The 16,099-nt window shown below is 37.6% G+C and overlaps 1 protein-coding gene across 1 annotated transcript; it reads right to left on the bottom strand.

Annotated features, from left to right (window-relative positions):
• Positions 1-12,495: 12,495 nt before the first annotated feature.
• Positions 12,496-13,408, bottom strand: LOC103696625 (protein DMP3-like). Its single transcript, XM_008778309.3, has one exon. The coding sequence runs from the start codon at positions 13,318-13,320 to the stop codon at positions 12,646-12,648; it is 675 nt and encodes a 224-aa protein (XP_008776531.1). The 5' UTR covers positions 13,321-13,408; the 3' UTR covers positions 12,496-12,645.
• Positions 13,409-16,099: the final 2,691 nt, after the last annotated feature.

Below are 16,099 nucleotides of genomic sequence, written 5' to 3'. Positions count from 1 at the left end.
GAAAAGACCTGAAAGCTGTCTTAGAAGAGCCAGCGCTGGAAGTCACCATGTTGACTTGAGCACTGATTGTGTGTAGACCCTTTTTCTTGGTTGAAGAGGTGCAGTCTTCTTATAGAAGCACTGAGGAGACAAATGGTTAATTCGACCACACACATAACAGAAATAAAGACCACCTTCCTCTTTCTTCTTCTTCTACTTCTTGGATTGGATAGATTTTCTATTGTGGTGGTTAGGGTTTCTAGGGTTGTAGGGTTTCTTTTGTAATGCTTATTTTTGAACGGTCGGTTCTGATTTTTTCTAGGTGGGGTCTCTACATTGTAAGTATTATTTTTGTGTCTAGTAGAGGTTTTACTCCTGAGCCTATGCTGTTCTTCAATTCTAATGGAGTTCAAAACTTGGATTAGGATGAGATCTCCTTGGGTATGGCCTGGAGTCTTAGCAAAATCAGACCAAAATTGGATAGTTTGTCTATCAGGCTACCTGAAATGATTCATCCAAATTGGTTCTATTAGTCCTAAGATGGTGGATTAGAATTTCAAAATCATAAATTTGGTCATTCATAGGCTTTGAGTCTACCATCCTAAAGTTATTGAAGTCTGAGGCTTTGAACCAAATTACCTCAGCATCATCAAAATCATATTTGCTTTCTAGGGTGTCCCAGGATTCTTCGGCACTCTTGGTTGTGCAATAGATGTCATACAACCTCTCAGAAAGGACACCTAAGATTCTATGGATGCAATGATAGTCTATCTCATTATGAGTCTTAGAAAGTGTGCTGGTGGAAGCAGAAGGTTCAGTGTAGGAGGAGGATGAACTCCGGTTTGGGTTTGGATTTTGGTGAGTAGCATGTCGTGAAGTAGTTGGGTTGGACTCATTATCAACTTCCGAAGTTCTCTCACCTATGGCTGAGATCATCCCTAATGTGGTGAGCCAGAACCGCATTTGATTCTGCTGCCTTCTAAAGTTGTGGTCATCAAATTTTTCAGGTTTGGCACTAAGATGGTCACTAGTATTAGAGGCCATAGGATCAGGGTTATAGAATAGAGACAGAAATCTGAATGAAGGTAAAATGTTTATGTCAAAAAATTGTACTAATTTTTATATTGAACTTTGGATGTCTAGTTGATATATCTAAAAAATAATAGCCAGATCAGCTCCAGATCCATGGTGAAGCAATAGGCTCACTTAAGTACTAACCTCTCTTAGGCACGTATGACTTTTTGACGAGCTTTTTTTGACACTATTAGTTAGTGAATATAATCTCTAGAAATCACGCAAATTCAATTTTTAGAAAGCCTAGATGCAAACTGATAGTCAATTTTAAAGACCACGCAATAGCACGTATCTGGTAGGATAGTGATTACGGGTATCGATCCACAGGGATTGGGGTACAGTTGTTTTCTTAAGAAAAAAATATTTAAAAAGAAAGTTTAGGAAGACTATTGAACTAAATTTAAGAGAAATGCAATTAAAATGATATCAGTTTGAGGGAAACCTAGGACAAGGAATTCACCGCTAACATCGGAACAAGGGTTATTTATAATTTATTTCGTTCTTGGATTAACATGCAAATTGGCTACAAGCATTAAGCATTCGAATAGAAATTCACAAAAGTAATTTAGGCATAATCCATCTTCAGTTGGCATGAAATGTCTACCCTAATCTAAGGTGGCAACACATCGCATCTTCCCGAAGCATGAACTATCTTATATTTACTTAGTGATCATAAAAACAGTTGTATAAACGTCATACTTAAAATTACAGAAATTAAATATGAGATGAAATAAAATATTCATTAAGAACAAAATAAAGTTTATACAACTCCAAGAATAGAAATCAAAAATATAAAACCCTTGGCCCTTTGTTAGGATGCATCCGGCCCTAGAAAAAAGATCAGCCTTCCATGGAGTCGTGGGCGACAGCAATGATTCAGCAGCGGGCTCCCATTTCTTCTTTTCTTCCTCCCTTCCCTGGTCTCTCTCTCCTAACAATTCATTATATTTTTTTCTTTTTGGAAGTCATTCCCAAAAAAACCAAAGTATTATCTCTCCTTTCCTCTTCTTCCCGTGAGAACTCCTCTGATCGGGCTTGAACCGAACCGAAGTGAAGCCTCCTCCTTTTATAGCTTTCCCAGCCCCCTCTCCTCCTCTCTCCTTCCTTCTTCTGTGGCTGATCCGAATGGGAGGATAAGGTCGTGGAAGTTGATCTGATCCGAAGGAGGTTGAGAGGAGATGAGCGTGGAAGAGCTTAGACCTCATCCGTGGGAGATATGGCTGGAAGTTTGAAGCTAATCCGAGCTTATCCGGGTTGGGATGAAGATAAACATGGGATGTGTTCTTGGCTGAGATGGGTTGCTGGGATTCTGGGATGCAGGGGCTTCGGGATGAAGCTTGGGATGGTTCTGTTCCGATGAAACAGAGGATGCGTGGATGGATGAAGGCCATCGGGAGATACACGTAACAAGGGATTCTTCCGTGGTCAATGGGTCTCGGCTTTGTTTTCGTGAAGGGAAGTTGAAGAAGAAACGGATATGCTCACGGCTAGGGAACTCGGAAGACGCGGGAGCGAGAGGATGAAGACGTGAGTGATCCGGTTGAGATGCGGCTGGGAGGATATTTTTGCTATTGTTGCTATTTCGAAACAGGGGAGAATAGCTGGGACCGGATGCTTGGGCTTTATCCCGTGGGTGATGGAAGATGAGATTCTCGGACTGGGTGAATGCCGTGGACGAGGATGGAGCTCTGGTGGTTGATCCGTGGGATAAGGAGGATCTCAGACTGAGAGGAAGCAATCGGTTGCGAACAAAGTTGGTTGGGAGATGGAATAAAGATGAAGTCGATGTGGATGAGGATGAGGAGGTTTTTGGAATGCAGAAGGGATGAGGATGATGGGAAGATATGCAGAGGAGAGGATATGGCTTTATTCATGGACGTGGAAGAGGAATTCGGGATGAGTGTGGAATGTTGGGAGGTTGGATTTGGCTGCTGAGATGCACGGATTTGATGGGAACATCTAAGAGGTAGGTCGAACGGCTGGGAGGGAATGGGTTGTTGATTGGCTTGGATGTGGGCACGTGAACTTGGGATCGATGCCACATGCTGAGAAAGAAATTTGGGAAGTTTGGAGACATGGAAAGACCTAGGATAAATGTGTGAAGGAATTGGATGTTAATGGCTGAGATGTTATGCCGTGGGTGATGCTTGGAAATGGGGTGCACAGGAAGATGAGACTTCCGGGAGATGATCTAATCCATTGGGTTCATGGGATTTGGGTTCAGGAATTATCCCGAATAAGTTCGAATCGATCTGCATACATTAGGCTCAATTAATAAATAATTAAATCAAACTCGAATTAATTTATTAAAATGCAATGATGAGGGTAACACATCTTTTAGTTGAATTTACAAAATATGTGAATTAAAATAATGATAAGTGCTATGAATAAGATATTAATTTATGCATTATTTAGCACTTATCACAAACTTAAATTGGTTATTGTGTATCAATCAATTTTCGAATTTTCGGTTTGAATTTTTTGAAATAATAATAATTGATTACTAATTTAGTACTAGCAAATCAATTATTGTAATTGAGATCTAAAATATCAATTCAATAAATTATATAATTTATTACCTTATTAAAATAATTGATTACTAATTTTGTGCTAGCAAATCAATTATTATAATTGAGATCTAAAATATCAATTCAATGAATTATATAATTTATTATCTTATTAGAATAATTGATTACTAATTTTGTGTACCAAATCAATTATTATAATTGAGATCTAAAATGTCAATTCAATGAATTATATAATTTATTACCTTATTAGAGTAATTGATTACTAATTTTGTGGTAGCAAATCAATTATTATAATTGAGATCTAAAATAATTCAATGAATTATATAATCTATTACCTTATTAGACTAATTGATTACTAATTTTGTGCTAGCAAATTAATTATTATAATTAAGATCTAAAATGTCAATTCAATGAATTATATAATTTATTACCTTATTAGAATAATTGATTACTAATTTTGTGCTAACAAATTAATTATTATAATTGAGATCCAAAATATCAATTCAATGAATTATATAATTTATTACCTTATTAGAATAATTGATTACTAATTTTGTGCTAGCAAATCAATTATTATAACTGAGATCTAAAATGTCAATTCAATAAATTATACAATTTATTACCTTATCAGAATAATTGATTACTAATTTTGTGCTAGCAAATCAATTATTATAATTGAGATCTAAGTTCTCAATTCAATGAATTAGTTATTATGGATTAACCAATTTCTAAATTTTCTGTTTGAATGAGATCTGAAAATTACTCCTTGAGGAGTCTAAATGGAGGTATGATAAACTCTTGGAGGTTAATCAAATTATTACCTTTTTAGACTGATTTACTGAATTATATATTACTAACAAAAAAAATAAACAAACACTTCTTTGGATTTTTAGCAATATATCACCCAAATAAGCAAATAAATCTAATAATTGCAATTAATAAAAATCTTAAAAGAAATAATATATATATATTATTCAGCATCAAAATAAATCTATTATAGTAAAAAATCTATTCTAGCACAAAACAAATCTATTCACTTAATATATTTAAATCATAAAATTGTAAATCCAACAGATCTACTAGTATTAAATTTAAAACAAGAGTAAGAGAAAATAACCTGATTGAAGGCAAGTCCAAGTGCGTAGACGTTGTCCCAAAGAATTGTTTGCTCCCACATACAGATCTTCCGGCAATCTTTCTCTGAGATACGAGGATCCTACAACTTCTTTTTCGGTACATCTCAGAAGAAGTCAAAACGAATCTGATCGGACTTGCAGATCTAACGAAGAACGAAAAAAAATAAAAAAATAAAAAAATAAAATCAGAAGAGGCTAAGAGGAGGAAGAAATTTTCTCCAAAATTTCTCCAATATTTTTCTCTATTTTTTCGTGTACTGAATAGGATGAAATAGGGGATATTTATAGGAGTGCATACAGGAGCTTTTTGATAATTTTTGCAGATGCGTCCGCGCCTTCCGCGGATGCGTCCGTGCATTTCTCGCGGCCAGCACGCGGCTGGCTAGTAGGCACGCATCTACGGAACGAGGACGTGACCCGTCCACGATTAATTCGCGGAACGCCCCAGTTGGCGTTTCGCGAATGACAAGCGCGCACGCGGCTGAGTCTCGGCGGTGTGCGCATTTAAATTTTTTCAACAATCTGATAGTGGGACTGCTGACAATTCAAAGATGAAAAATAGATGGCGGTGTAGAAAGAGAATAAGAAAAAACGATTGGTTTGCATTCCACTTTGGCCCTTATCTAGTGGATATGAAGTAGACGATGTAAAACAAGCGGAGCAGTCATAGTCATGATTCATGAAGGCCCTAACTACAACAAAGCACGAAGACCAACTTTGCTGGGGGAAAGTGAATCGTGTGTTATTATAAGATGGAATAAAGAAGAGCAAAGACTGAAACATTGGCTTATGACAAATGGCACACCAAATCATAATATTCGCATGGTTTAAAAGTGAATATATTTTTGGGGAAATTAATGACCGGTCTATATTTTGATCGGTCTCTACCGTTTAATCTCTATACACTGGTTGTTTAATAATATATCTAACTATATTTTAATATTTCATTATGAGATGAAAATGCCCCCACCCACCAAAGAAGAGGAAAGAAAGTCCATTTCCCGAAGAAGAAGAAGAAAAAGGCCAACGGCCAACTGCGGCCGCCGCCGGCCCCCCCCGCCCCACCCGAGCCCCTCCTGCGGCCGCCACCAGCCCCGGCCCACCCCTCCAGAGCCCCTCCTGCAGCCGCGCCGCCGGGAATGCCCCCGCCCCTGCCCCACCCCCACGGTGGGGAGGTGCCGAAGAAGAGGAAATTTCTTCTCCTCCTGCATCTTGCGGCCGTCGCCGGCTACAGCCCACCCTCCTCCCACGTTCGCCGCGCCCTGGCCCCTTTCAGGCGCTGCGTTCTCACGGGAGGACAAGATTTCTCTATTGGCCCGGCCTCCTCCTGCGGCCGACGGCGGCCCGACCCCCTCCTGCGGCTGACGAAGGCCCAGCCCCTTTCCGGCGCCGGCGGCATCGCAGGAGGAGAAGAAAGAAGAAAGGAGAAGGGAAGAAAGAAGAAGGAAAGAAAAAGGAAGAAGAACCAAGAAAGAAGAAAAAAGAAGAAAGAGAAAGAAAGAAGAAAAGAAAAAAGAAAAAAGAAAAAAAAAGAAAAAAAAATAAATAAATAAATAAATGCATAAAATAAATATTTATATATATGAATGAACGAATAAATAAATAAATAAATAATATATATGTAATGAAATAAAATAATTATAAATAAATAAATAAAGCCGTAGTGACTGCCATGGCCCGGCCCCCTTCCGGCGCCAGCGGTCTCATGGGAGGAGAAGAAAGAAGAAGAAGGGAAGAAGAGAAGAAAAAAAGAAAAGGAAAGAAAAAGAAGAAAGGAAAGAAAAAGAAGAAAAAAAAGAAAAGAAAGAAAAATAAAGAAAAAAAGAAAAATAAACAATAAATAAATGCATAAATAAATATTATATATATTATATGAATGACCTAATCAATAAATAAACAAATATTGTAATGAAATAAAATAATTATAAATAAATAAATAAGCCGCTACGGCCGCACTGCCATCGCGCCGGGCCCCTCCCCGCGCGGCGCCATGGCCCCGGCCCTTCTGGCACCGCATCCTCCCGGAAGGAGAAAATAGAAGAAAGAAAAAAAAAGAAGAAAAGGAAAGGAAAAAGAAAGAAAAGAAAATAATTAGTGTGTGCAAATACCATTACAATTAGTTAAGTAAGCTTGAAACTCAATTCATATAGTCTTGAACACGGTTAACTTACCATTGTAATTAGGTTAGTAAACTTGGTACATATATAATATAGCATGGCTCACATTTAAGTAAGCTTGACATGCAATTAATCAATTTTGAAGACTTAATCTAACCTATCACACAATTAAATTTTCTCGGCACACAGTTAAATCAGTTCAAAACACACTTAATCTAGCCTGGCTACAGTCAAATCATCTTAGAATACAGTTAAATCTTTTTTGCATACAGTTAATCTTTTCTATCTAAGTCTAGGATAGGAATTGGTTTAGGGTGTAAGTGGAGAGGATATCTTTTAAAATGATATCAAAAATCTAAAAAATTAAACTTGAGAAGTAATATATCTTCAATAAAACCCCTTGGACTCGCTTAACGTCAAAATTTGGCCAATGAATAATCAAAACACACATAGCGCTAGCACCCTCACTTCCAACCAAAAAAAGAAAAATCCTAAAAATTAATAGTTAATTATCTCTATATCTACAATTATAATAAAATAATTTTAAATTTATGATCAGCCTTTCTCCATAACTCAAATATCCTTTGTACATACCTATATTTTTCTAATTAAATGGATATGACTGATAATGCCTTTAATGAAATTATAATATAATTAGCATTTGTCGCAGCAAGGGAGAAAAAAAAAATAAATAAGAGCACCTGTAATTTTTTAATATTTTTAAATAAAGAAATTAGAGTCGAATAGATATTAAATCCCTAGTTTGGCACCAGCTTAGGGAATGCTAATTGGAATGCGAAGCATTATTTATTTCAAAACATTTCTGGGAATGAAACGGCGTTGCATGGATGCACGAGTCCACTTCCAAGATTTTCATGTCAATACGTTTCCGACATGTGGGACATACGAGATGCAGCAGCAGAAGTTACTATGGTTGCCGGGTTTGCCAAGGCTCGGACTCTTCCAAAGGTGAGCCTGACATGGCTCTTTGCCGGGTCCAGTTCGCTCGAATCCACTGTTGGGTCGCACAATGGTGAGTGCTTTGACACCCATGCTGGGCGTCGTCCAATGGTTGACATCGTGAAAAGCATGATCCGATAGCAAAAGTGATTTTTATCTCAGTTTGGATCCTTTTCAGACTGAATCAACCCTATGCAATTGAGGCGGTCGCCTAAGGCCCCGACCCCCAAATGCATTTATTATAGTGAATCCCAAGGTGAGCGTCTAAATGCATTGAGGATCCCAATATATTTGGAGGCCTCAAATGCTACGTATCTTTATAACTATAAATGTATTGAAGCCTCTAAATGCATTTATACTGAGATGTATCTCTTATCTAAAAAAATTTATTATTTTTTTCTTTATTTATGCATTGAGGCCTCTAAATGCATTTATATTGGGGCTTTGAGTTCGCCTTAGGCTCTCAAATGCTCTGAGCCGCTTATGGTCCTTTTGCAGGCAAGAAGGCGTACTACGAAAAAGGACAAAAGCAGACTTTGCTGAGTAGGGTTGGACCAATCTCATACTTTTCTAAGCAGAAAAGAGAACACAAAGACTAACTTTGCATGGCTTAAAATACATACTGTTGTAAAGGTTTTGGAAGGGGGCCCCTTATTTATCATAACGTATGTATATGGCCAGTTGAGAATCATAATGTTATTTTGATGTTTACAAAACCATGAAGGCCATATGGAAGTGGCCAAGGCTATTAACAAACTTAATCAAGTAAATAGATACTCAAGGAAGAGCGAAGTCATACATCGCTCGATACATCCTACGATCTCGATACATTCATGATACACTCATCTACTATAGTTTAAAATGACCTTCAAGATTCATCTAAGGATAATTCTATTTAGAAGAACTTGAGAGAAAATCTAATTTTCAGTTTGACAAAATTAAGAGTGAAGTTTTCTTGATACAGGGGTAATTATGTTAAAATGAAACTTGCATGTGTCATTCATTCTAAATCAATTGGCATATCTTTTTATTGCTTTAATGTGCTAAACTAACCTTAAGTGGCAGAAAAATAGGGTTAGAGTCGACCCCAAGTAGTTTGGAGTCGACTCTGATACATTTGGCACGCCTTGGCACAATGTGACACAACCCTGAAACACTTGGCACAGAGTTGGAGTTAACCCTAGAAGAATAGAGGTCGACCTGACACAATCTGGCCACAAACTTGCACAAATGGCATAGAGTTCAAGTTGATTCCAAGAAAGCATGAACCGACCCCAGCATCAAACATCAGAAAGAAATGTCATCTGTAATTCACTGTCAGTAGCCGACCCAAGAAAAGTATGAGTCGATCCCAAGTTGAGTCGACCCCAGGAAAGCATAAGTCGACCCCAGCCTAAAGAGTCAGAAAAATAAGTCTCTGGAATTTTTGAGACGGCCGACCCCAGATAAGCTCGAGTCGACCCCACTGTAGCTAGAGTCAACCCCAAGAAAAGTTGAGTCGACCCCAGCCCAAAATGTCAGAAAAATAAGTCTCTGAAATTTCTGAGAGGGACGACCCCAGCCAAGCTTGAGTCGACCCCGACTGTAGCTGGAGTCGATCCTAGGAAAACATGAAGCCGAGCCCCGTCTGTGGAACAGTAACTCGGGTTGACCCAGCACGACTGACAACATTACGGCTAGTTCTGCAGAAGTAAGTCTCCAACAGCTAGAAACGGCTAGTTTCTCCATTCCAACAGCCCAGGGAGTGATCATTTAAGGTTGGAGAAGTATTTAAGAGGCACTATTCATCAAGAGAAAATTTTTTTGCAAAAATCAGGAGTGCATTCAAGAGAAAAGAAAGTCTAAGTGTTCTTCATTAATTTGCTTCATTCAAATTCTGAAAGAAGGTGGTTGAGCAGTCTTCAAGTGTCTTTAAGAGCTCTACCAACCCCTTGAGGAGTGAAGCAATATTGGCAAAGAAGAGAAGAACAATCTACAAAGCGATAAATATTCTCTTACCTCTTCTTTAAGTGCATTATTGTATTACTTGCTCATTTAGGAGCTTTAAACTTTTCTCTACTTATTCTTTGTAAGGTTTGTTGGTGAGCCCATAAAACCAATGGTGTAGGCTGTTGGTAAGCCTGTAAAACCAACAGTTAGATTATTGGTGATCCCATAAAACCAATTGTAGAATTTTTGAATTGTGAGCTTCGCAAAACAATCTAAGTATAATCCGTAAGATTATAGTGAATTTCCAAGGGGACGCTTGGGGAGTGGACGTAGGTGCTTTGGAGAGCACCGAACTACTATATTTTTTGTGTGTTTGTATTATGTTCTTTTTGGTTCTACTACACTTATATAATTAACACAAGCTAAACTACTCGTACATTTATCAAACTAACTTAAGGTTCTAAAAATTTGGAAAACCCAATTCACCCCTCCCCCTCTTGGGTTGTTATCTCCCAATATATTTGGAGGCCTCAAATGCTACGTATCTTTATAACTATAAATGCATTGAGGGCTCTAAATGCATTTATACTGGGAATGTATCTCTTATCTAAAAAAATTTATTATTTTTTTCTTTATTTATACATTGAGGCCTCTAAATGCATTTATATTGGGGCTTTGAGTTTGCCTTAGGCTCTCAAATGCTTTGAGCCGCTTATGGTCCTTTTGTAGGCAAGAAGGCATACTACGAAAAAAGACAAGGGTCGACTTTGCTGAGTAAGGTAGGACCAATCTCATACTTTTCTAAGCGGAAAGAGAACATCGAAGACTAACTTACATGGCTTAACATAATACTTGTTGTAAAGGTTTGGAAGGGCCCCCTTATTTATCATACATATGTACATGGCCAGTGATTAGTATAACAATTGTTATTTGAGATACAGCAGGGTCAAAACCTAGCACCAATAGCGATCAATAGGACCTCAGAGTTGAATTAGAATAAATATTTATCTTTTAAAAGTGAAGTAGGTAGTTATGACCAAATGGAAATAGCGTGTCAACTTTGTGAACGAAGTGTCTCGCGTGCAATGACTCTTAGGACTAGCTAGTTCGAGTTGTGTCTAGAAATATATCAGGCAAACAAGAAGCGTCCTGAGAGTTCTCAAATGCGTGCCATCTTGTATTTTTTATTTTTATTTTTATGCCTCCCTTCCAAGTTCCAAGTACCGCTAACAATCAGCCGTTAGAACGGGGGCCAATTACGCGTATTGCAGTATTGATGCGGCACACAGCTGGATTGGTGGAATCAATCTGACTGCGCCCTTTGATTCAGCTAACCACTAATTTGGTTTTCAATCAATATATTGAGCGATAATATGGCAGGTAATATTTTGTATGTGTCAAAAAAATAAATTTATTTTGAAAATCTATTTAGATCTTTTAATAGAATGAGCTAAAAGTTCTATGTAATTTATAAATTAGACTAGCATAACCAGTAAAATCACAGGCTATGCTAAATCTGTATTTATAAAATATCCAAAAATATTTTTGGAGCAGGTTTGCCCAAATTTTATAGAAAAAAACTACATAAGTTCTTTTTTTTATTCCTATGGACGCAGGTCAACTAACTTCAAAAACTATTTTTGATTATTTTGCTTGTCCATTTCCTACCCTATGATATTATTTCCGAATCTCCAAGATTTTCGGCAGTTGGCATCAATTCTCCGGGGTTAGGTTGAACTCGGGCTAGAATATGGTTCAATTCTCCAGTTGGCATCACCCTCTCTGGAGTTTGTGACCCTATAGCAACGACAATGATATAGAGTTTTGTCATCCATTGTAGAATAGGTATAAGTTTACAAGGAAGGATTAGATTAGTAGCGCTGCTGACCGCATCATTTTTTTTGCTGCACAACATTCAGAAGGTTTATTTTTTCTTTTCTTTCTTTCTTTTTTTATTTTTTTTGGAAGAATACGAGTTCTGGAGGGTGACTTGGCAACGGTTATTGGATGGATCCTGCAGGCTTCGATAGGGGTCAGCAACTACCACCCGCTCTTGAGGGATATATGGGTCATGGTTCATGACGGATTGGTGCTTATGTTTAGAGAGGCCAATGGGGCGGCGGATTGGGTAGCATCTTTTGTTGCCAACCGTTCAGGAACTACCTATGGGAAGAAGAGACGAAGTTGCCTACGACTCTCCATGATGTTTTGCTTTTTGATTTTATTGACTATATTTATACATGTTATGTATATTACTTTCGTTTTAGCAAAAAATAAATAATAATTAAAAAAAAAAAAAGAGGGATTCACCATCCTTCGCGCCCATCCACCATGAGATCATATTTGGACTCATCTATCGAGGCTGTAGCCTCGGCCCTCCTTTTTCATACAAGCCAAGTTCCAGCCTTTTGGGGGTTAATTGGAAACTTGAGTCCAAAATTCAGGCTTCAGTAGAAGGAAACAAATAGTTGAAAATGTTTATTTTTTGAATTGACTTGAGATAAAGCCTGATGTCCCTTTTTTTTTTATTTTTTTGTGATGTATGTCTAACCAGTCTTGCTAAGTAAGAAAAAAATTCACATCATATGCTACTATTCAAGAAGTTATTGGATATATGACCATTAAAGCACATACACTTGTTGAAAATTCAGGCTCCAAACAAATAGTTGAAAATGCTTATTTTTGAATTAACTTGAGATCAAGCCTGTCTTTTTTTTTGTGACGTATGACTAACCAATCTTGCTAAGTAAGAAAAAAATTCACATCAAGAAGTTATTGGATAATATACCCATTTAAAGCGCATATACTTGTTGATACAGTCCTCCTAAGAAAATATATATAGGCTAATCTTATTGTTAAGCCTTTACGTTTCACAACATCTACTAGAAAAAGAATCCGAACATAATAACCAAAACAGCTAGCTTACAGTGAATGAGGCGTTGTATCCGAATATCCAATCCCCTGCCGGGTGGTTGGAAAGATCAAAAACACCATGCTCGACAAGAACCCGGCCCCAAGCGGCAAATTCTGGAGGATCTGCTTCGAGTTTGACCCAGAATCCGGAAAGAAGCAGTGTTGTATATTGGTATCACTAAAGGTTAGAGCCAAGAACACCAGCACCGAGAAGAAGGCATGGACGTAGTCCAACCACCGTATCCGAAACCTCAACAAGTCCTCCAATACCTTGCTTCGATCCCCATCAGAGGGCTGGTAATTGAAAACAATGAAGCTTTTGCACGTGGCCATGCCATAGTACAACTTTCCGTTGGTCCCTTTGAAACTATCGGTGAAGGAGAAGAAGATACAAGAGATGGTGCAAATGAGAAGTAACGACAAGGTGATGTACTTGTTGGAAGCGTAGCAGATGCCGTGGTTGGAGAAGGAAGGGGAGAGAGCTTGGAAGGCGAGGACGGTGCCTGTCGGCAGGAGCTGCGCGAGGTTCGCCGCAGTCGACAGGGTCTTGTCGATCACCAATGGCCTCTGGCTCGTCAAGCTTTGGCTGGGGGTAGTGCCCCTTAATGGGGTCGACCGATCCAATTCTCTCGGTTCTGAATCCTGGCTATTTGCAATTGGGATCGCAGATGATAGCTCTGTCATTGAGGATAAGAAGGGGGGGAGAGAGAGAGAGGGAGAGAGAGAGAGGCTGTGGCTTTCTTGAGAAGTATATTATTCAACGGAAGCTTGGCAGTGGCTTTCTTTAGCCTTCTTCTCGTGTTCAGAAGGCTAGAGACTTCTGTGATTTTATGTGGTGCCTATTGGACTAGTGGGACTACCCCCAGCTTGTAAACGAAATGTCATCTGATAGAGTGATAGTGGGACTGCTGACCATTCAACGATGGAAAATAGGTGGTGGTGAAGAAAGAGAAAAATTAATTCCCCACCCACCCAAAGACTCCAGTATAACAATAAATTCCTATTGACTAGTTTCATAACAACTGGTCTAGCACATATTTAACTTTTTTTTTATGAAATGAAAATACCCCTCCCTCATAACTATCCGGTTTCTTCTTCTCAAACCAAAACTCACCTTCTTCTTCCCCCTTTTCCTGTTCTTCCAACAGCTCCCGAGACGAAGGAAGGGGAAAGGCCAGTCTCGCGACGCCTCGTGCTCCCCAGTTTTTGGCAGCTTTCGTGTGCCTGCGTCTCCACCGCCATCAACCGCTCCCAGATTCGAGGAGGAGGACCCGCATCGCAGTATAACAGAGAAAGAGCCACCCCTCGTGTGCTCCGTCGCCGCCCGCGAGAGGATCCGGAGGAGAGTTCTCCGGTCGTTCTACCATCACCGCCCGCGAGAGGATCCGGAGGAGAAGGGTCTCGGTCGCGCTCCACCAGCCACATCGCCAAGCCACGGTCGGCCTCGCGGGAGGAGAAGAAAAGAGGGAGGAGAAGAAGAAGAAGCAGCTTCGGGAAGAAGAGAAGAAAAAAAGAAAGGAAAAAAGAAAAGAAAAGAAAAAGAAAGAAAAGAAGGAAAAAAGAAAGAAAACAAGAAAAAAAAAGAAAAGAAAAATAAATAAATAAATAAATAATTGCATAATATATATATATATATATATATATATATATATATATATATATAGATGAATGAACGAATAAATAAATAAATAAGATAATAAATAAATATATTTTAATAAAATAAAATAATAAACAAATAAATAAATAAATAACGACCCGACACTATTTCGGCGCTGTCGGCCTCGTGGGAGAAGAAGAAAAGAGGGAGGAGAAGAAAAAAGAAACAGAAAGAAGCTTCGAAAAGAAGAGAAGAAAAAAAGGAAAGAAAAGAAAATAAGAAAATAAGAAAAATAAAGAAAAATAAAGTTAATTCACCATTATAATTAGATTAGTAAGTTTGAACATACTTAACTGACCATTGTAATTAGCTTAGTAAGCTTGGTATACAGGTAATATAGTATGGAATATATTTAAGTAAGCTTAGTATGCAGTTAATCAATATTTGAATACTTAATCTAGCCGGGCATACAGTTAAATCTTCTCGGCATATAGTTAAGTAAGCTTAAAACATACTTAATTTAGCATGGCATACAGTTAAATCATCACAGAAATACCGTTAAATTTTTTCTGTATTCAATTAATTAATTTTTATAAGTGAAGCGGGCAGGTATCTACTAGCTTGTTAACACCAAGACTTTTGACTTGAATTTTTTTTTTATCCACTTTCCAGGGTCCAGATGAACATGTAATTATGCTTCATCTGTTGTTATCTTTATTAAACAATTAACAACATGATTACTGGGCCTTTGCCATGCCAGTCAAATTTCTTGTATGATATTCCTAAGAAGCTTTCTTTATTTTTGCCTTATCCTAAAGATACTCCCGTACAATGGATTCGCTTTTTGGCAGCATTAATTGCTTCCAGCTACTTTGGATGCAACGGCTGTGCACAAAGTTTTCAAGCCCGCGCAGTCAATGTAGACCATTTCAGCCACATAAAATAAAATTTAAAAAAATAAATTACAAAAAAAACCCTTATAATTTATTTTAATTATACTTATGTCGAAATAATTTGTAAAACAAATTAGCAGTGTCACTAAAACCATATACCTTATATAAAAAGTTGAAATTATCAAAAAAAATACACATTTTCTTATATTCTTAAATGGTTGCTATGTCGCTTAAGATTATTTAAATTATTTTTGATATTTTTCTAGCATGATAGTTGAATCCCATTTAAAGTTAATGGTTTGACTAATGTTATGTTAAATGATAAAGAGTTAGATAAAAATAAACCTCGGAGCGGTGAGCAAACTTTATCCCTATTTTTTGGAAAGTTTTTATAAATTTTTTTTCAAGCAAAGAGAAGATGTACAAAACTAAATCTTCCCTAACCTTAAGTTTTCATGCCTTACATAATAGCCATGCCACCATATGATGATGGTGTAACCAATCCCTTGTGCGAAGAAGATAAGTTTTTATTGTATAAGCTATTATTGAAAATCTTCTTTGGATAATTATTATAGCCTTTGTAGCCTTCCAAGTGGCCTTTGGTTTCATTTCAAGTGGCGTCTAATTTTAAGCCTAACATGGACCAAAGGAGGACGTATACTCAAGGGTGCAGATCAGGCTATGTCAAGACCTATTTTCCATGATTATATTTGGTTATGAAATAAATTTTAAAAAATAAAATAATCATTCAGGTATTATAGAAGAGATGAATTTATTTCACGAGATAATAATTTATTAGCATTTAGTTGCATGAATAAGCCGAAGGAGATAAAAAATAAAAAAAAATATTGAACTTTTTCATGATGATTCAGATTTTATCACAAGAATGAATTTGCTCTTCTATTTTTTGCATATTTAGAGAGCATAATGGCGCAAAAAAGCGGACAAAAAAAAGTAATTGAAGGATAGTAGG

Source organism: Phoenix dactylifera, chromosome 1, assembly GCF_009389715.1.
Source record: "Phoenix dactylifera cultivar Barhee BC4 chromosome 1, palm_55x_up_171113_PBpolish2nd_filt_p, whole genome shotgun sequence".
NCBI lineage: Eukaryota > Viridiplantae > Streptophyta > Magnoliopsida > Arecales > Arecaceae > Phoenix > Phoenix dactylifera.
Note: the sequence above shows the minus strand (reverse complement) of the source record. Positions and strands in the feature narration are given on the sequence as shown.

Coding starts and splice junctions, on each gene's coding strand:
- LOC103696625 (XM_008778309.3), bottom strand. CDS start 13,320: ATGACAGAGCTATCATCTGCGATCCCAATTGCAAATAGCCAGGATTCA.